A 21,746-nucleotide genomic window follows, 5' to 3' on the forward strand; every position below is an offset into this window, starting at 1 on the left:
AGGGTTGATGAGGTTGGTACTCCACCTCACAAACCACACGATAGAAGAAGAATTGTTCATGCTTAATAATGTTAACTTTTCTGTTATTTTTTGGACTTTGTTAACAGAACTCGTTATCCTACTATCTTGCCTCTCCACTACATACTGTATATATACACAATTGTACATTTCAGGTTCTCGCAAAGAAGATGACTGTGTTATACAAAGTAGCTCGTGAGCAGCTGTCGAAACAGTCTCATTATGACTGGGGGTTACGTGCCCTCACTGCAGTACTGCGTATGGCAGGGAAACTGCGCCGGGATTCTCCGGAGCTAAGCGAAATCATGGTGTTAATGAGGGCCTTGAGGTGCTTCTTCTTGCAATATTCTTAAGGGTTAATCTACATTTGTCAACACGCATCGCACTGCCCTATACTTCTATCCTTTTCTGTTACTCAGAACCATAATTTGCTAGAGCGAGAGAGAGCGCTCGCGGCAGAGTCAACGAGACGATAGCGTGCTATGAGGTGCTGACAGATGTTGTTCAATCCTCATGGTCCATCATGTTAGGCAGGACTCATTTTTTTTTTTTTTTTTTTGACGTGACTTATTGTAGATTTGCCGCAGATGGCATTAACTACTTGGCCGGACAAATGGGGAGCGCTGAAGGCTCTCACCCGGTAGGCAGGACTCAGGACACAGTACATTAATATGTCACTTTTCACAATATGCCTGGGAAGACAATAGAACGCGGTCTGTGTTTTTATTCGCTCCCAATTCAGAAGCTTGTTACAAATACATTACTGAATACTAATAATCTAATTTATATCTCTAATGATTTTTTTATCGTTTACCCGTGCTTAGACTTGTCGATCTAAAGTAATTAACAGCCTCCGTGGTCTAGTGGTTAGAGCGTTAGGCTCACGATCTGGAGGTCCGGGTTCGATTCCCGATGGGGACATTGTCGAAATCACTTTGTGAGACTGTCCTTTGTTTGGTAAGGACTTTCAGGCTTGAATCACCTGATTGTCCGAAAAAGTAAGATGATTCCGTGCTTCGGAGGGCACGTTAAGCCGTTGGTCCCGGCTATTAACCGTAAAACATCTCCACCAACCCGCAGTGGAGCAGCGTGGTGGAGTATGCTCCATACCCCTCCGGTTGATTGAGGGGAGGCCTGTGCTCAGCAGTGGGACGTATATAGGCTGTTTATGATAAAATATGTGATATTCTAGATAGATGGGGCCGGCGTCGGCTTAATGACGATACATAAATCGAAACAATTTCGCATGGACTGGAGGAGGACCCGGTGGTGTAATGGCTAGCGGCTTGACACGAACTGCGGGTTCAAGTCCCGTCCGAGTCAGATTTATTATTAATTATAAAAAATCCGCAAACATTATTAGGTACTGTTTGCTCCGTTTAGCCAGGTCCTTTATTTCTAGCGTAATAACAGTTTTCTATTAACATTTCAGAGATATGAACCATCCAAAATTCGTGTTTGAGGATGAACCACTATTCTTAGGGCAGATCAAGGATCTGTTCCCGGGGTTGCAGTGTCCACGCGTGGGCTACCCGGACTTCAATGCAGCAGTTATCGATGTGCTGACGAAGGGCGGCTTTATTGTGCTTGAGAACCAGGTTGTTATCAATGCATAGATTTAAACTTTAAACAAAGTCCCCTGTTTTTCAGCTCAGGGCTTCGTCTGAGAGATTAGGCTAGTTTTCAACTCAGTTATTTTCAAATCAGTTATTTTTTACCTAACGTCAAAACACGAAATAACTAAAGACTATTATTATTATTATTAAAGAAATAACTATTATTATTATTATTAAATTGTATGAAACAGCACACTGTGACGTCATACAAAAACGTGATAACATGTCGGACTTATTATTACGTTTTTCTTGATTAAAATTCATAAATAAGTTAAATAAAAAAGAGAAAATTATTTTCGTTAGCTTTATATCTGTCCCTATTTAGTAATCAGAATTTCATAATTTATCTTGAACCTAGTAACACGACCCAATTATGTTTTAGAAGATATAATATAATGTGGGTCGAAATGAAGGAAAACATTGACCACGCACGCAGGGTCGGTTTTGGGGTTCGAGTATATTTTTTGTACTTACCGAGTTGATTGATCGCCTTTATGAGGCAAATGGATCGACGGAACCGCATAGAAAATCTTCGAAAATGTACACTGAAGCCTTGATTGTCATGATATACTTTTCACCTCAATATCGACTAAGTACTTACTGGCTGGATGCTAAGTATTGTCATATGTAACTGTTATACACGCACACTCGACAGAGGGCAGCAGTAACTGTCAGTTACTATTCAGAGGCGGAGGACAGGAGTTCTATTATGGCTTTGAAATAGACTACACTGGGCGCCATTCCACTCGCGTCAATGGAAGGCAAGAGGAAACCCACTGCCCTATTTTTCCCTAAAATTTGCATGGAGAACCACACCGACACGAGTGTGGCACGACACGACAAGAGTGTGGCTCTTAAATAAGTGATGATAATGCATCTGTTACAAAGCTGATTTGATATGAACAGGGGGGTTCACATCGAAGTAACCTTCAGTCGCGTAATGTACCTTTCGCAAAATTCACCCCATGCACAAAGCATACCATTCTCACAATTACCTTCAATTCATCTTTAAAAAGTAATTTAGACATTTGTTTGCATTGCGCACTTAATTTTATATGCGCAAATGTCAAATTGCAATATTGGCTTTTTTTAGATGAATTGCTTCGATGTGGCCTTTTTAACCCCCCAGGTGGACAAAGTAGTTCAGCTGTACGAGACGATGATGACGCGGCATTGTTCGATGTTGGTGGGCCCGACTGGTGGGGGGAAGACTGTCATCTTGCAGACCATCGTTAAGGCGCAGACCAACCTCGGTCTGCCAACCAAGCTCACTATCCTCAATCCAAAGGTAAGCCTCATCAAAAAACGTATCACCCTTGACGAGATGTATCCAGTCTAGTTAATCTTTTTAATTTGCACGGGTTATATTTTCGAAGTTTTACAATTTCGACGGTCTTCTTCTATCGTCTGGCTTGTGACGTGAATTTCCAACCGCATCAACCCTGGTGTAAGGGTTGTTATTGAGCCGTCAAAGCCCCTGACATGGCTCACGTAACGACTATTTACCTACATCAGTAAAACCGGCGTGCTTGTATGAAACGATTGAAGGAAGCAAGAGAAGTGTGTCAGGATCTACGCAAATGGAATTCCATAGTCTCTGCTTACCCCGGTGGGAAATAGGCGTGAGTTTATGTGTGTATGTATGGGGTATGTATACTTTAAAGGGTAGGAACTTTCTTTTATAGGAAAATGTTCCAAGTGAAGCAAGACTTGGGATTAAGGAGATGTACCATATATTCGTATGTACGAATCACATGATTTGTCAAGATCGCATTACTACTTATGCTTATCTATTTTTTTTTAACAACTTGTTCCTCATTTTCAGGCTTGTTCTGTGATAGAGCTGTACGGAATATTAGATCCCGTAACGCGAGATTGGACTGATGGCTTGTACTCCAAGATCTTTCGTGAGATGAACAGGTAACAGTTACTATTCAGTCTAAGAACGGTGTTTACGATGAAGAGAGAAAGAGAAAGAGAAGCATGTTGTGTTCAAGCACCTAAAGGTGCTACTTGAAGTAAGTACTGTAAGTATAAAGTGAAATACTTGAGTTGATGCCGCCACCGGGAGCTATCTAGGTAAATAATACGTTAAATGTATACAGCGCCAACTATTTTTTTTGGAAACGTAGAAAAGCTTCTATGCTGTTCTGGGAGCAAATAAAAAAACATAGAACACGTTCAGCTGCTTGTCTTCCCGGGCATGTCGTAAAAACCGACAGAGGGATTGTGTCCTCTAACATGATGGACTAATGTTATGGGCGATAGGCTGATCCCTTATCACCATATGGTTCATCATATCCAGCTTACGACATCGTATCAATACAATACAATACAATACAAATACACTTTATTGCACCAAAATAAAAAGAAATAATTACAAAAAAGTCTCTTAACTAAGTACATGGCAAATGGCGGCCTTATCGCTTAAAGCGATTTCTTCCAGACAACCAACAGTGGCTGCAAGTTGTCTTTGATTACTTGTGGCTCTGCCCACCCCATTAGGGATAACGGGCGTGAGTTTATGTATGTATGTATGTATGTAGAAAAAGTCCTGGAAATCCCCTCATTGAGAATACATCTACTATACCCAAATGATCCTGTCTTGATCCAGGCCGGCAGAACGCGACGAGCGACGCTACTCCCTCTTCGATGGTGACGTCGACGCCCTTTGGATTGAGAACATGAACTCTGTTATGGACGACAACAAACTCCTGACTCTTGCGAACGGCGAGAGGATCCGCCTGGCGCCCTACTGCGCACTGCTCTTCGAAGTTGGAGACCTGAACTATGCGTCGCCGGCTACTGTCTCCCGAGCTGGCATGGTCTACGTCGATCCCAAGAACTTAGGATATGAGCCGTATTGGAAAAAGTAAGCATGATTGTATGATTATGACGATAATGATGCGATTTCGGCTACGGCGACTGCTTCAATTCCGACTGCCAAACGTTGCCCTGGCTACGTTTAATACCATGACTTTGAGATAGTAGAATACAAATGTAATAAAAGTGATGGTAAGATGATTGGTTGGTTCCCCAAGGCACAGGCTTAGCCTAGTTTGGGGATCCCTGTTTATTTAACCTTTGTTGTTATCTGTATTTTTGTAATTGCACCTTAAATTGTTTTTATTGTCTAACTATTGTCATTGTGTCGTTGTAAGTTTGTGCAATAAAGATTATTATTATTATGACAATGTCCCCAGAAATGCGTTTCGAAGGTATATGACAGGTGACAATGGTCATATACATTTTCTCGGGAATGCGGGTATCCTCACGATGGTTTCTTTCATTGCTGATCACGTGATGATCATTTAATGATCCAAACATGAAAACAAATTCATTATCATTATCATCAGAAAATCATTGGTCAGCCTGTGCTGCTTCACAGTCCTTCCAACTCGGTTGCCACGTTAAAAATACTTAGGTGTTGCGACAAAATTTAATGATGCACGTTTCACAGATGGCTAAATGCTCGTAATCACCCAGAGGAACGCGAACAGCTGGGCGAGTTGTTCGACCATTATGTGGCCGGTGCCATCAACTACATCGTATACGGCATGTTTGGACTGCAGCAGCAGACGCCGCTTAGGACCATCGTGCCGCAGTCGCCGCTCAACTTGGTAAATGTAGCGCTTGCGAATTAAAGAGACATCTAGAATATGTGACCCGTTGCAGCGAGGTATCTTGTTTATTCGAATGGGTCTTCTTCTTCTAATCGTGTGGGTTATGAGGCGGAATACCAGCCTCAGTATCAGCTGTAGGGTGTGCATGACAAACGCGCCGCGCGCGGCGCGAATTATATCGAGGCCTTCGACCAATAGCCGTTTGGCGTCCATTTATCTACGTAGATAGCATTCGTATCGTTTATTGGTCGAAGCGATTAATATAATTCACGCCGCGCGCGGCGCGGTTGTCATGCAGACCCGGCTGGTATTCATTGGATATCCGTTTTTAGTATTGATGCCTTGGACATCAACGCGGCTTGGGCTGTCTGCTGGTTTGTCAATCAGTTCCTCCTTTGTAAGTATAATATTACATACGTATCTTCTGTATAGTTTTTTTTATATATTCAGGTGGTGCAACTGTGTTACATGATCAGTGGGTTGATGCCCAACAGGGAAGATACCAACGAAGAGATAGACAAAACCGTGGTGGAGTGTGTCTTTATGGTGGTAAGTATAAATGACATTTTTTTGTTAAATAATTGGCTACAAAAAGGACCATTTAATTTGGGTATCGCTTCAGATTATCGCAATGCGTAAATTGACACTTGCTCTTCATATTACATAATCTCACGCCTATATCCCAATTGGGGCAGTCAGACATGTATCGCAAGATGAACTAAATACCCACGCTTCACAGAGCTTTCTCTCAGTGTATTATTATTGCGTATGGCAGACAGAAATAAAATATCCTGCGTGGATCATATATCCAGCTTAAGCTCCCCTAACCAAGTCTCTGCCGCATCCATCACATAATGCAGCTCGGCTATGCCAACTGGGAACCGGTGCAGAGGGCACTCGTTCACTATGTGAGATATGGTTTGATCCGGGTGACCACATTCACAGTATGGCGACTCCTTTAAGCCCCATTTATGTAGGTGATGGTTTGACTTTACATGGTTGGTCCTATACCGGTTCAGTCGGGGGGTTCTCTCAGTGTATTTGATGATATGACATTTATAAAGAACGTCTAGGGCCCTGTGCCGAGGTTTTTCTTGCAGCTTCTTTTCCCCGGCTATACAGGTTGTGAGAAGCTAGCTGCAGTAGTTTTAGGCGGACGAGACGTTCGTTATGTAAAAATTGACGATTCAAAGTGTAACTATGTTACCTACTGAATAAAGATATTTTTGAATTTGAATTTGAATTATATTTGGCAGTCGATGTACAACAGCCTGGGGGCGACGATTGTGGACAGTGGGCGGTTCGATTTCGACGTGTACATCAAGAAAGCCTGCCCAATGATGCTGGTTGAGGATGTGCCGGAGAAGAAGGCTACCACTAGTCAGTACTGCTGCTGTTTTACTAAGAACAGCTTTTTAAATGTCGGCAAAGGACCTGGGTAACATGCCAACTTGATAAAATTTTGTCACAGCCATTTTATCGATTCTGACGATATAATTAAATTAATCACTACCTTCTTTCTGCGTTTTCTCCTCTAGCAATGTTAGACATCCTGCGGTAGTCTGACGGTCGTAGATAATTTACCTGAAATTATCTTCAGTTTCAATATCCAGATTTAAGTAACTAGGTATCTCAAAGAATTATATTTTGCCAATCTTTGAGGTTGTTTTCCATTTCTTACTACTTTTACATTTCCTATTCATTTAGCCGACATTCTGCCTAAAGCTCAAGGTCACTGTATCGATTCTGACGATATAATTATGCTGTATTGTCGATTGTTGCTAATAATGTGAACCCAAATAAGTCATGTCGTTCTGTCAAAATACGAAAAAATCACGTGGCAGAGATAAAACTTATCGATTTCGACAAAATTTATTTAATCGATCGATAATTTTATCACGTTGCGCAGGTTAGCCCTGCTGGCTATACAGAAAAAACAAAACACTTTGGAATTTACGTTCAACAAAACACGAGAGTTTAATTAATTTTTAAATTTGAAACCTTATACACGCTTTAAAATGAAATTTTCTGGTAATCCTTACGAAACAAACTTGCGAGGTGTTGCGATTTATTTGATGAGAAATGTATTTTGGTTATATCCGAGTGTTGAAATAGGAGTTAAGGACATATGGAATAAGACAGTTATTGTATGACGTCATAGTTCCATAAAACTAAAAGGAGTTCCCTAACTCCTAGGAAATTACTCGTAAGCGTCAACGATTCGTCCAATCACTGGCTTGCTTATAGGTCATCGCCATCTCCCTAGAATTATCCCGTTTATGACAGGGTCCGCTCACCTAATCTGAAGATTTGACAGGTCCTGTTTAGTACAGAAGCGACTGTCTGTCTGACCTTCCAACTTGTGAAGGGAAAACCAGCCTAATACAGGTTAGATTATACCTACGAAAATGCATTTTTGAGGAATGTGGGTTTCCTCACGATGTTTTCCTTCACCGCTGAGCGCGTGATAATCATGAATTCGAAAAACAAATTCTATAGATAGGCGCTTGCCTATCACTTTGAGGTTCTACCAACTGGGTTACCACGGCTCCTTATAGGTAATTATGTAATATTTATACTTGGTCATCAGAACATTTCCCGATGGGTTTCCCGACCTTATACGACTACTGCCTGGAATTGGAGACGAAGACCTGGGAGGCGTGGGACTGGCTGGTGCCCGAGTACATCCACGACCGAGACATGAAGTTCTCACAGATATTGGTGCCCACGGTCGACACGCTGCGCATGACCTGGCTGATCATGATTATGGAGAGTGTAAGGCTCTTTACAACTGAGACTGAGTGACTGAGTGTCTGTCTGTGTACTGAGTGTACTGCGAGGCGGAAGGCAAGAGGGAAACCACTGCCCTATTTTCCCTAAAAAGTAGCATTAATACTACACCGACAAGAGCGTGGCTCTTAAAATGATGATGAAGGCTCTATGATGATAGCACACCCGGAGGCATCGTACAAAACTGTTTTTTTTACGCAGTCACTTAACAGGAGGGTCTAGGGAATGCAATCCTGACTCGAGATAGCAAATTCGAGATCCCGCGGGATTGGAAATATCAATTCCGCGAGATCCCGAAATTTTCGAGATCTCGTCTAGTTCATATATAACATAAGCAACCAATTGTCCTAACAGTACCTTTATTCTAACGAATGTTTTTTTACGGCCTCCGTGGTCTAGTGGTTGAGCGTTGGACTCACGATCCGGAGGCCCCGGGTTCGAATCCCGGTGTGGACATATAACAAAAATTACTTTGTGATCCCTAGTTTGGTTAGGACATTACAGGCTGATCACCTGATTGTCCGAAAGAATGATGATCCGTGCTTCGGAAGGCACGTTAAGCTGTTGGTCCCGGTTCCTATTTACTGATGTAAGTGAGTAATTATTACATGAGTCATGTCAGGGGCCTTTGGTGGCTCAATCATAACTCTGACACCAGGGTTGATGAGGCTGGTATTCCACCTCACAACCCACACAATAAGAAGAAGAATCTCCCTTGATGTTAAGTGAAGATAAAGCCTGAGATATTACACGCTTACCTACTGTATTGGTTAGCAATTAAATGTTTATTTTGTTTTTATTCAGGTGGAAAGGCCAGTGTTGCTTGTCGGAGACACGGGCACGTCCAAAACTGCCATCATCACCAACTATCTGCATGGACTTCCTACCGAGAGATATGTGAGGAAATATTTAAATATTTTTAAACATATTTATATGGTCAGGGAATAAAGCCTTTGAAATTAGACGGTTTTCAAACAAAATTTTGCAGATTTTTTGCATTCATACATACACATACATAAACTCACGCCCGTATTTCTCGAAGGGGTGGGCAGAACTACAAATAATCAAGAAACTATTTGCAGCCACTTTTGATACATAGTCATAAGGTGGATAATGATAAACCGTATGATAATAGGGGATCAGCCTATCGCTCTTACAGATGATCCATCATGTTCGACAAGATGCTGTCCCTTTGTCGCATTTTACGAGTACGACATGCACGGGAAGATAGACAGCTGAACGCATTATTTGTATTTTCTTTTTTCTTTGCTGATTTTTTAATTTAAACATACTTAATTGGCGAGCAGCGGGTGTATAATATACTTTACACCTCTGCCTATTCCCTCGGGGATATAGGCGTTATGTTATGTTAAACTTTTCCTTTTCCATTGACTAACAATTTATATGTTTATTGAAAAATCAACCCTTACTTTATTAAGTATTATTAGTATCGTTATAAATCGCCTTTACGACTTCACGGCCTCCGTGGTCCAGTGGTTTGAGCGTTGGGCTCAAAGGTGGTCCCCGGTTCAAATTCCTGTGGAGACATACAAAAATCACTTTTTAGTTTGGTTAGGACATTACAAGCTGATCACCTGATTGTCCGAAAGTAAGATGATCCGTGCTTCGGAAGGCACGTTAAATTGTTGGTTCCGGTGACTACTTACTGAGGTAAGTAAGTAGTCGTTACATGAGTCATGTTAGGGGACTTTGGCGGCTCAATAGTAACCCTGACACCAGGGTTGATGGGTTTGGTAATCCATCTCACAACCCACACTATAGAAGATGTTATGAAGCATGCAAAGAAACTAGGATTATTAAGGATTTAATTTTCTTTCATAGTAAACTGTATCAGAATGGATCTAGACAAATTTAAATCTTTACATAATATGCAATGTTTAGATCATGTTTAACAAGTTGACTATTAAATCATGCGCAGACGGTAATCGTTCCGCGTTGTGACTATGTTGATTTTAAAATAGATATAACCGGATAAAATGTAGGTCAAGGCACGTTGCTACTATGTGATTGCAAATTTCGAGTAACTGTTTATCGGGGGCGTAGCTCAGATGGTAGAGCGCTCGCTTAGCATGCGAGAGGTACCGGGATCGATACCCGGCGCCTCCAAACGATGATAGCTTTTTGGTTTTTATAGTGTCTTTTTGTTTTTATGTACTTACCGTACTAATAATTTTAATTTTATTTTCATTTTGAACTATCGTGAACTTTCATCAATTTAAAAAAAATAGAGCGCTCGGATAGTCCAAGCTTGTCTCATGAATTGGGTCCAAGAATTAAGAAATTTATTGATTTACTTAAATATAGACAGACAGATCTAAAAATTTACAAAAAGCATTTTCTTTTTTTCTATTTAACTCGACATTTTGTCACGTTTTCTATGACGTCAATGTTTTTCACACAAATTGCATAGTAATTTCGAAAATGATATTAGAAAGTATAATAAAACATTGGCGTTTATTAAAAAGTGATTTGACTAGTTGGAAACTAGCGTATAACTCGTAAATGTAGGTAGGTACAGTCATGAGCAATATAATGTACCCAGTTTAGGACTCTGTCGCACTAACATATTTGATATTTAGTGAGACTTACAGTTCAATTTATCAAAAAAGTTAATGTGACATGGTACCAAAATGTATACATATTAATTCTCGTGACCGTACTTACGTACTTAACATAAATTATGAATTGTACACAAGAGCGGTGGACAGAACAGACATTAATTTTTCTTCACAATTTACCTATTTTCATTCCCCATTACAGTTGGTCCAACAAATGAATTTCTCGTCGCGAACCTCGTCAATGGACGTGCAGAGAAACATGGAGTCTGTTGTGGAGAAGAGAACTAAGGACACCTTCGGCCCACCAGTGGGCAAGAGAATGCTGGTCTTCATTGACGATATGAACATGCCTATCGTATGTTACTTTGTAACCATAGCTACATGCCCGTGCGTAAACTTCGGACATTCCGTACCAAAATCTCATGTACCATTAGCCGTTTAACACGTAAGCTCGAGCGAGACAGACAGTCGCGTGCGCTTCCCTTTATTCCTTAACGGCTTATGGTATAGAACGGCAACTTTCCGCTCCCTACCAGCGTCTGAGCTAGGTTTTCCTCACCCCCCCTGTAACACAGTTTAGCCTAAATCGTAAGGCGTCAGATGTCACACACACAGATGCGTGAGTACGATAACGTCAATGTGTGGTGTCTGTGTAAATGGGGTTGTTGGTATAAAGTAGCCGGGGTGTGACAAAATTAAGACCCAGAGTGGGTGAGGTAAATCTTGCTATGAAATGGTGCTGGGCGGAGAGTTACTGTTCTAAACGTAGGTATAGTAATCATTTTTTCATCTATAATATATAACAATAGAGTTCAAATAATTAATGGATAGCAAAATGAATTTAAAAAATCACGATTTAATTTATTTATTTAGGTGGACACATACGGCACGCAACAGCCTATCGCCCTTCTCAAACTTCTATTTGAAAGGAAGGGCTTCTATGACAGAGGCAAGGACTTAAACTGGAAGAATATTAAGGATGTTGGGTTCCTGGCAGCCATGGGCAAGGCTGGCGGTGGAAGAAACGATGTAAGTATTGCTGGGAATGTTACCAACTAAAAAATAAATGCCCCCAAGTGAGGACTTAGCCAGTGACGAAACTGGTACAGGACGGCTTCGGTTGACGGTTGCAAAGCACACGCTAAAATCTGGAACAAATCTTGTTGGTTCCGGATTTTAGCAGACAAATGCGACAAAAGACAGAAATTAAAGGGTCGCTTCGCCATCTAACGACCCTCAACTTAAAAAGCCAGTCCTGCGGCCGCTACTGTCTCTCTTGCATTGGACTTTACAGCCATTCAAGTTGTCACAAGAACGCTGTTTAAAGCAGCTGACATAGATATAAAGATAGACCAACTAAAAAAAAACGTCTTACACCACTACACGCTTTCTGTCTTGATCTAGAAGAGTATATCCACCAAGATACTCTCTGCGTTAATTTTGTGCACTTTTGATACGAAGTCCTGAGATGTTTTGTAAACGACCCACGATCATTTTATATCGCTTTGTATATTTATATGGATAGTACATCGCGTTTTGTTTTTCATTCGCTTCCACTCCAGCATAGATCCACTCCGCACATTGCTGCTGCGAGCAAAGTATGTACCTGTTGCATGTCACCCAATATACCTAATTGTTTCCCAGGTGGATCCTCGGTTCATATCAATGTTCTCAGTGTACAACCTGCAGTTTCCACCGGAGTCGACACTGCGTCACATATACCTGTCCATCCTGGCCGGACATTTTAGCACGTTCCCCGAGGAGATCCAGGAGATAGTAGAAAAGCTGGTCCAGATGACTTTGGACTTGTATAAGGTATGTCAGTAACCCGCTAAAGTAGGTTCCAAGGAACTGATTTTGGTTGACGATTATGTAACTTATGGGAGTAACATAACAAGGTATTTATTGAGCATTCCGAGGCTGTATGAGTTTAAAATTGTGAATTCCATGGTTTTAAAAGTTAAGAAACCGATGAAGAACACTTTGTTACTAAAGATGGCTTTGCTTAGTCATTTTACCATTTAACATTTGTTGCCCGAGATATTGGATACCTTCTAATTTGTTTACCCCGGGTTCTAGATAATAGTGGTGGAGTTGCCGCCTACTCCAGCCAAGTTCCACTACATTTTTAACCTGCGCGACCTGTCCCGCATCGCGGCCGGCCTCTGTATGACGCACCCTAACTTCTTCAGCGACAAACGAGCAGTCGTCAGGTGCTGGCGTAACGAGTTCGTCAGAGTCATCTGTGATAGGCTCATCAGTACCACGGTAGGTTACTGTTTATTTTAAGTCATCGAGAATTTCGTTGGGTAAATGTGTCGTTTTACTTTTCTGCTGGCATGGGAGTAAAGAAAAATATTAGGAAATGGCGAGGAAACTGATATAAGGAATTGATTGTACGTGACAACGATGTGATTGACAATCTGTATGAGCGGTAGTCTGGTGATCTGTCATCCAGCATATTAACGGCTCATCATATCTCTTAGGACTTCCTTCTTTCTGGTGGGTGTGGGTTTCATTTACTATATTTATGTGCAACTTATGCTTCTGTGCATGTTTCTACATAATATATGCAGCTCTATGTTTTTATTTGCTCCCAGTTTAGGATAGAAGCTCCTGTGACAGACGTAACTAGTTGACTAGCTAGTTCCGCTCATAACCAACAGATGGCGCGCACATCAATCTACATTGAAATTCCCTAGAACGCGCTAACGAGGTTTGCATAGCGTGACGTACGTATGCAAAGTTGCAATTTTTAAATATCGTGATGCCTGATATTACAACAGGACAACGACCTGATGCGCGAACACATCCACACACACATCGTGAAGTACTTCCCCGAGGCAGAGCCGGTGGTTCTCGAGGAGATTGTTATCCCTGAGGAGGAAGAAGTCGTTGAAGAGGAGGAGGTGGCGGCTGCTGAAGGAGAGGGTGAGACCATAACGTATATAGGCGATGTGAACAACGACAGATCGTGTACAGGCGATATCTCAATTCAGCGTCGTACTATTATAATTAACGGTTAATGTTCCGCGCTTGAGTCTTAAAAGTGTCAGATCTGTACTGTACATTTTGGACGCGTTTTCGTACTCATTCCGTTCGTGCTTATAATATTACGCTCTGGCTAAAATGATAGGTTATTTTTAGCGAATGGTAAATAGTCTGTAGTCTTATAGTTTTTTATAGACTTTTTGATAAGAATACCAGCCGCCCGTAGCATGCTGCATTGCGAAACTAAAAAATATATGTGAACCAACGATATGGTCTGGTTTTTCCCGTTACTGTATTAGGGTTGATTACAAGTTTCAGTTTATATAAACTAATAGGTACCTATTCTATGACAGTAGTTCTTCTCTACGCATTCCGCTAACCAATTGAATTTAAATTTCCACATTGACAATTACATGAATGTTATTGTAGAAGAGCCAGGAGAAAAGAAAAAAAAGAAGAAGAAAAAGAAAGGCGATGCTGCCGAGGAGCAGGTTGAAGAGGAAGAGGAGATCGAAGAGGAAGAAGTTGAAAAGGAACTCACAGTCAGTAAACGTTACTCCATTGTACTTAGTCACATTTTAGCAAAACGTTAAGATTTATTTATTAAGTATTTCATTTAGGATGTATATAATTTATTTATAAATGTAAGTAAAATTATGTTTACAAAGCGCGACATTCAGATATCCTCTCAGAATACCAGAGCCATGGTTCACGCCGAGGTTTATGCTGAATGAAGTTTTTTTTTGGGATGCCCACTATAATCGATTAAGCTGCCATTTTATTTATTTTGGTATTTGGTGTTTGCAACAAACAAAATACGACACAACTGTGGTTCGGCACAGTATGCCAGTATTATTACCAATTCATTAATATTTTTTTAAAACCATAGAGGTTTTTTTACTATTCAATTCAATTCTTGATGAATGGCTTCTGTGTGGTCAGGTTTTTTTACTTTATGCTTTGACTGTTAAACTTTCTTTGGTGTTGCCAGCTTGAAGAATACGTGTTACGGGACCCAATTCTCTTTGGAGACTACCGCAATGCTCTCGACGAGGAGGAAATTCGTTACTACGAAGATCTTCTTGATTACGAAGCTGTATATTTCCTGTTCCAAGAGGTATTTACCAATATATTTTTAATAATCTGTTGACTAAAGCATGCTTTAGAATGTGGGATCACGGAGTAACTAATTTGCTACGTCGAACAGAACCCTCTCTTCCCTCGCTATCCAAGAGGGCAAATAATGCACCGGTGCCGAGCATTTGTACTAACTGCCAAAGTGTTCGTAATGGTACGACAAACTGTCACTAGAGGGACACTTATTTCTGGAGATTTTTTTTACCAACCGATAGAGTTTGATTTTGGTGTTCCCACGCCATATCATTGGTTTTAATCAAGGCGTATCAAGTCACCTAACAGACAAACACATTTTAATAGAAGAATAAAAAATCGAGTATTGAATTTATACAGATACTCGACGAGTTCAACGAACGTGTGGGCAAGATGTCGGTTGTGCTGTTCGAAGACTGCCTCGAGCATTTGACTCGCACGCATCGAATCCTGCGCATGGATCGCAGTCACGCCATGATCATCGGCGTCGGTGGCTCCGGCAAGAAATCTATCTGTCGTCTCGCTGCGTTTGCTGCAGGTAATCAAAACAAATCCAATAGTAACCCTGACACCAGGGTTGATGGGGTTGGTTATCCATCTCACAACCCACACGATAAAAAAATGAAATCCTAGTTACCAATGGATATTTCAAATATACATACAGAGGGCACAGAGAGCCCAGCGCCTATCGCAATTCTGCATAATGTTAGGAAGGACAAAATCTCTTTGTCAGATTTTACGATATTCCGGGGAACACATGCAGCTGAATGTCTTCTGTTTTTGTTCGCTTCCAGAGTATCATACAACAATATGTATGAATAGGTGTATAAGAAAAAGGTCAACCTTGACAGCACTTCAGTAATAAAACGGTCGAATAGGCTAGTTTCCAACTAGTCAAATCAGTTACTTTTTACTAAACGTCAAAACACGAAATTACTATGGAATTTGTATGAAAAAGCACTCTGTGACGTCATAGAAAAACGTGACAAAATGTCGGACTTATTATTACGTTTTTCTTGATTAAAATTCATAAATAAGTTTAATAGAAAAAAGAAAATGTTTTTCGTTAGTTTTAGATGTGTCTTTATTTAGTAATCAGAATTTCATAATTTATCTTGAACCTAGTACACGACCCTATTCCAGGATGCGAAGTTTTCGAGATTGTTATAACGCGAAATTACAACGAGAACACGTTCAAGGACGACATGAAACGTATGTACAATCAGCTGGGCGTCGACGGGAAGCCTACCGTTTTCCTGTTCACAGCATCACAGGCAGGTATCGTTATGAGCTAAGCTACTGCAGTGCCAAATTATCTGTTGACTCGGGACCACAGAGCAATATGGGCCTCCGACGGACCGGAGGGAAGCCGTAGCTAAAGAAATGGGTAGAGGGTCATTCTTCTTTTTTATCGACAATAAGAAGTCATTTTCTCGTTATATCGGATTTAACATCTTTCATTATAACGGCAATAAATATTTAAAAAACATCATATAGAGATGTGTCTGTAGAGGAGTATTTAGTGTTTCTCTTTATCTTGGTAATATACTGTTCCTTGCAGGCGCATTGCAAAATATATTGTGACAGAGTGGCCCTTTTCATCGGAGACAGCATTTCGATTTACCACTCTGTCACAGAATTTTGTGAAAAACAACCAAGCTACGTTAATCACTAATCGAGGAACCGATTAGTATTTCGCTAGTATTTTAAGTATAATAAGATAACTATATTTTTGGACAATGGAAAGATTAAATAAAATTCTAAAACATGCTATGTTATAGCAGAGCGAAGGACAGATCATTGTCGATAAAAAAGAGAACGACCCTAGAATGCAATCAGTAGCCGTAACATGAATCCCGTATATCTCCGTAGATATTTGAACTAGTAGAATTGGTTTATTTAACCTAACCTAACGTAATCCCCATGGATAAGCTGCGTGCTTTTGTCGTAATAGCATCACGCGCAATATGCGGGATTCATGCTACGGCTACAGAGATCGTTATTTACGTTAGTGTGATATGTGTTATCTTCTTATTACGTATTATGTATCTTTGTTATTCATTAGAGATTACAAAATAAACAATTATAGTTAATAAAAAATATTGTTGATTTTTAGATCCTCGAGGAAGGTTTTCTGGAGTTCATCAACAACATCCTGATGATTGGTATGATTCCGGCGCTGTTTGGTGATGATGATAAGGATGCTATCATCAACTCAGTGCGCAATGAGTCCAATGAAGCTGGCTTCGGCGTCGCCAAGTATTACCGTTTTATCTTCTTACTGGCTTTCTGCTCACAACTTTGACCACGCGGACTTATATTGTCTATCGTGTGCGACACGTTTTTTCATATTCTTTTCATCCCCTTAGGGGGTGGTTTGACGGATAAAAACTATCCTTTGAGTTTTTCTCTTCCCGAACTATCTTCAAACCTGATTTAACACTTTACACAAGCTTTTTTCCTTTCGATTAATGCAATATTTTTGAGAGACGTTTCGTTTCCTTTAGGATGGGAGGTTCACGAGATACTTTGTTTTAGGGACGCTGTGTGGAATTATTTCTGCAGTAAGTGTGGCAATAACCTTCACGTTGTGCTGTCGATGTCGCCCAGTGGGGATATTTTAAGGAACAGGTCAGTGGTTGACTTGGTTAACAAAAAGAAAAAAAAATACGTGATACCGCAATGAAAACTTTGTGGGATATTTTTGAGTTGATATCAAGGAGAATTTCCTGTCTTTTTTTGTTCAGTCCTAGTGTTTTTTTTCAGTCAATTTTCAGATGCAATCTTTGAAATGCATATAATCCAAATTTAACATAATAATGACAAACTATTTAAAATTACGAGTAGTTCCCATTTGTTCTATAGAACTGACGTCACTGGGAGAAATAGGAAAAACATTTCTCAAGTTTTCCATAGAACTATTAATATCTTGCTTTCTCAAATAGTTATATAGAACAAGATAACAAGACTTCTTAGTGATTTGATTATTATCAACTAGTCACTTGAAATGATTTACATATTACTACCTATTGTACATATAACCATTTGGAAAATTTTGAGTGAATGGAGATGAAGACACGATGGAGACGCTTGTATGTAGTTCTATGGAAAAGAATAAGAAAAAAAATTATCAATTGTGTTCTAGTGACGACAGTTCTATAGAACAAATGGGAACTACTCAAAATTACGTCGCTACTATTCGCGTTCTTCGATTTACATTGCGGCGCAGCAAAAACTAGAAATATTAATTAAACATTTCCGACAAGAAAAACAACTCCCATCGTTTTTATTTTAGTACAATCATATATGTAGACGTTCAGTAATTATATGGTTATTGCGATTGTTTGTGTATAGATGCCGAAGTTTCCCGGGCCTTGTGAACAACACGACCATCGACTGGCAGTTCCCGTGGCCGAAGCAGGCCCTGCTTGCCGTCGCCAACGTGTTTCTCGCTGACGTAAAAAAATTTTGATTTACATACTTACATAGTAGCGTCATAGAATAAGGAATATAGAACGGCAACTCTCCGCTCCCCACCAGCGTCTGAGCTAAGTTTACCTCACCCCCCCTCGAAGATAGTTTAGACTTGAATTGTATGGTGTCAGACGTCACAAACACAGATGCGCGTGTCCGATAATGTCAATGTGTAGTGTCTGTGTAAAACGAGGTTGTTAGTATGAAGTGTCCGAGGTGTGGTAGCGTTTAAGAATATGTAAGGTATACTTCAAATACGAAAAAAAATTTCACTGGCAATAAATTTATTTTATTCTTATTGTTTGGCAAAGATTCATAAACATTTCGGTGATGACAAAAAGTCTTAGATAGATAGGTTTGTATGATTTTTGTAGCTATCCTGACAATGGATCTATAGATCCAACCGAACCGACCGTATGATATATATATATCAAACGGTTCAGATCATACGGTTGATCTTGGTTGATTTCAGATCATACATCAGATATCAGACGGTTGGAACCGTATGGGGTAGTCAGAGGTACATCCATCGATCCAACTAAGTACTCACACTTTAGCGAGCTTTCTGTTAGACCAACGTGATAGGTAGCCGTATCGCCGTCTTTAATGGTCGAGTTAAGTGAAAAAAATGTCTAATAATCGAATGAATCCAATTATCAATCTAGTCTTAAAGTCTTTACAATCCTCGTCGTCGAATTCGACTCGTGCACTACGAACAGCACTGGTTCACGACGACCAAGTCGAAGGTTGAATTCGTACGAAAACAAAGTTATGTTAGAAATCAAAAACCCTATAAAAATACAGGTGGATAAAATCCCTGATGAGTTCCGGCCAATCATAGTGGAGCATGTGGTCCACGTGCACATGTCAGTCGCGCGGTACTCGCACGAGTTCCTGTTGCGCTTGCGCAGAAACAACTACGTGACGCCCAAGCACTACATGGACTTCCTCACCAACTACATCTCTCTTCTAAACGAGAAGGATGCTTTTATTGTTGCCCAGGTACAAAAGTAGCGTAGTATTTTTAACACTTTCAGGGCTCACAGGTCTATGACATTTCTGATTAGGCCTCGTCTACAAGTTGTGTCAATGAACGTGTTAACTTTATTATTACAATGCTAGAAGGATCAAATAGCTTATGTTGACTGTAATTTATCACGGCTGAGCGACTTGACCTGGCTTCGAGTAGGCACAGTTTTTGTCCTATATTATTTTTAGATAAATTTCATTAATTCGCAATATTGCTGAATATGTGAAGCATCACGTGTAGCGCAAATAGTTACCGTATGAAAAGAAAGCTTAAGATTTTAAATAAAGCTCAATACCAATGTATGTTGTAGTGTGAGCGTTTGAAAGGCGGCTTGGCGAAGATCGAGGAAGCCAACGTGCAATTGGAAGAGTTGAATGAGAAGCTGGCTATACAGAAGGTGATCGTTGCTGAGCAAACCAAAGAGTGCGAGCAGTTACTCAAAGAGATCTCTAAAGGTGGGTGGCTAAAGTCCTTATTCAAATAAATAAGAAATATAAACAATTTTAGTTTGGCGCCGGCGTCGGCTTAATGACGATGCATAGATCGAAAGAATTTCGCATGGACAGGAGGAGGGATAAGAGCTGCAGGTTCAATTCCCGTCCGTGTCAGATTTTTTTTGATTTAAATTTTCTCACACATAACAAAGAAAAATTGAACAATGAAATCATAAAACAAAAGGTGGGCTTATCTCTAACAGAGACCTCTTCCAGCATGTGTGGTGGCAAATATGGGGTTTAGGAGGTCACGCTGTGTACCTTAGACAGTAGATTTTTGTTTCAGGCGATGCTCATAAAAAAGTTAAATGACACACAGACAATTTATTTAAGTATTTTAAAAATTATTAAAAAGATTGTTAATAAAAATCACTTTAGTTAGAAGGTGCTTTCCATTAACGTTAACGATAATACTGTAGAATGCAAGTGCGTTGAATGGGTGGATTTTTGAAAGTAGGTGATACATAATTTCTATGGTACAATTTTTATAACCTACTCAACATTAAAGATGCTCATTAAATGTCCCTTTTTTGTTATACTATCCAGCCACCGACACGGCCACTAAGAAGCAAGAAGTGGCAGAAGTAAAGCAGGTGGAGATTACGGAGAAGAAGGCAGTCATTGAAGTAGAGAAGGCAGAAGCTGAAGAGGTGCTGCAAGCGGCGATGCCCGCGCTCGAGGCTGCGAGACTCGCCCTCGCCGACTTGGAGAAGAACGACATCACTGAGATCCGGTCTTTTGCCACGCCTCCAGAAGCCGTACAGGTTAGTTATCGTTGCTACCAGCAAATTGAAGAAGATTAGTAAGTGTTCCTACTATAATTATGTATAATCCAATGTCATGAAAAAAAATATATAATAAACCTGTGTGTACCCGTATATAATGAAATATATCTTATAAGTAAGTAGATATAATAATTGTAAGTCAATTGTTTTACTCTAGCGGGCCTAGCACCGTAAGCACGCGACTCTTTCTCGCCGCGACATAGATCATCTGTCTCTCTCTGTATAGTACTGCGAGAGAGTGACGGGTGACGTATGTCGCGGCGAGAAAGAGTCGCGCACTTACGGTGCTAAGCCCGTTGAAATATATACAGTAAGAGAGTTGAGTAGACTCAAAATTATACAAGTAACTTAATTTATCAAATATTCACAGCTTAGTGTTCTGACTGCAGGTGGTATGTGAATGTGTGGTGATCATCCGTGGTATCAAGGATGTCAGCTGGAAAGGTGCCAAAGGCATGATGGCAGATCCAAATTTCCTGAAAAACTTGCAGGAAATGAACTGCGATCTTATTACCTGGACACAAGTCAAAGCTGTCAAGGCACACATGAAGAAAAGCAAGAAACTTGAGGCTATGCAGACTATCAGTAAAGCTGGGTAAGCATTTACTTACTTGAATTATGTTTTGGATGATGATATTCTACACCAATAGCAGCAGCTAAGTCAAATTTCTTATTTCCCAGATACGGTTTACTGAAATTTGTTCAAGCCGTGCTGGCGTACTGCGCCGTGTATAGGGAAGTGAAGCCTAAAAAGGAAAAGGTGGAGGCACTTGAGAAAGAGTTTACAGAGGCAATCAACTACTTGGAGTCTCTGAATCGTGAGCTCGCTCGCATACAAAAAACTTTGGAAAAGCTCAATGCGAAGTATGATACAGCCATGTTGAGAAGGCAGGAGTTGCAGGAAGAAACGGACTTGATGATGCGACGTTTGATTGCTGCTGACAAGCTCATGTCCGGGTTAGCGAGTGAGCAGATGCGATGGACCAATGATCTTGCAGCGTTGTATGCTGAGCAATCACGATTGATCGGCAACTGTCTTCTGTCAGGGTCATTCCTCAGTTACTCCGGCCCATTCTCATTTTCCTTCCGGCAGACTATGATTTACGAAGATTGGATGGGTGATATATTGGAAAGAGGGATTCCGTTGACGACGCCGTTTACTATTGAAAAGAATTTGACCAATGAGGTTGAAGTCAGCGGGTAAGTTTCCAGAGTGTTGTTTACAAATACAATCGT

General features: G+C 40.5%; 1 protein-coding gene and 1 non-coding gene across 2 annotated transcripts in view; both read left to right on the plus strand.

Moving 5' to 3' along the window:
• Positions 1-21,746, plus strand: part of LOC126374632 (dynein axonemal heavy chain 10) — a 60,306-nt gene that overhangs the window by 23,689 nt on the left and 14,871 nt on the right. Inside the window, exons 44-70 of the mRNA XM_050021322.1 lie at positions 174-346; positions 1,451-1,616; positions 2,764-2,922; positions 3,460-3,554; positions 4,249-4,506; positions 5,095-5,254; positions 5,708-5,806; positions 6,514-6,637; positions 7,848-8,032; positions 8,852-8,944; positions 10,829-10,981; positions 11,500-11,655; positions 12,271-12,441; positions 12,706-12,894; positions 13,413-13,557; positions 14,047-14,159; positions 14,609-14,734; positions 15,088-15,265; positions 15,871-16,001; positions 16,844-16,986; positions 17,266-17,358; positions 18,082-18,184; positions 19,006-19,203; positions 19,542-19,686; positions 20,272-20,489; positions 20,900-21,105; positions 21,192-21,710. Coding sequence (XP_049877279.1) covers positions 174-346; positions 1,451-1,616; positions 2,764-2,922; positions 3,460-3,554; positions 4,249-4,506; positions 5,095-5,254; positions 5,708-5,806; positions 6,514-6,637; positions 7,848-8,032; positions 8,852-8,944; positions 10,829-10,981; positions 11,500-11,655; positions 12,271-12,441; positions 12,706-12,894; positions 13,413-13,557; positions 14,047-14,159; positions 14,609-14,734; positions 15,088-15,265; positions 15,871-16,001; positions 16,844-16,986; positions 17,266-17,358; positions 18,082-18,184; positions 19,006-19,203; positions 19,542-19,686; positions 20,272-20,489; positions 20,900-21,105; positions 21,192-21,710 — 4,499 coding nt within the window. The remainder of the gene's footprint in view (positions 1-173; positions 347-1,450; positions 1,617-2,763; positions 2,923-3,459; positions 3,555-4,248; positions 4,507-5,094; positions 5,255-5,707; positions 5,807-6,513; positions 6,638-7,847; positions 8,033-8,851; positions 8,945-10,828; positions 10,982-11,499; positions 11,656-12,270; positions 12,442-12,705; positions 12,895-13,412; positions 13,558-14,046; positions 14,160-14,608; positions 14,735-15,087; positions 15,266-15,870; positions 16,002-16,843; positions 16,987-17,265; positions 17,359-18,081; positions 18,185-19,005; positions 19,204-19,541; positions 19,687-20,271; positions 20,490-20,899; positions 21,106-21,191; positions 21,711-21,746) is intronic.
• On the plus strand, positions 10,102-10,174 carry Trnaa-agc (transfer RNA alanine (anticodon AGC)). Its single transcript has one exon. It is a non-coding gene; the product is annotated as a tRNA-Ala (tRNA).

This window comes from Pectinophora gossypiella, chromosome 17, assembly GCF_024362695.1.
Source record: "Pectinophora gossypiella chromosome 17, ilPecGoss1.1, whole genome shotgun sequence".
NCBI classification, from domain to species: Eukaryota; Metazoa; Arthropoda; class Insecta; order Lepidoptera; family Gelechiidae; genus Pectinophora; species Pectinophora gossypiella.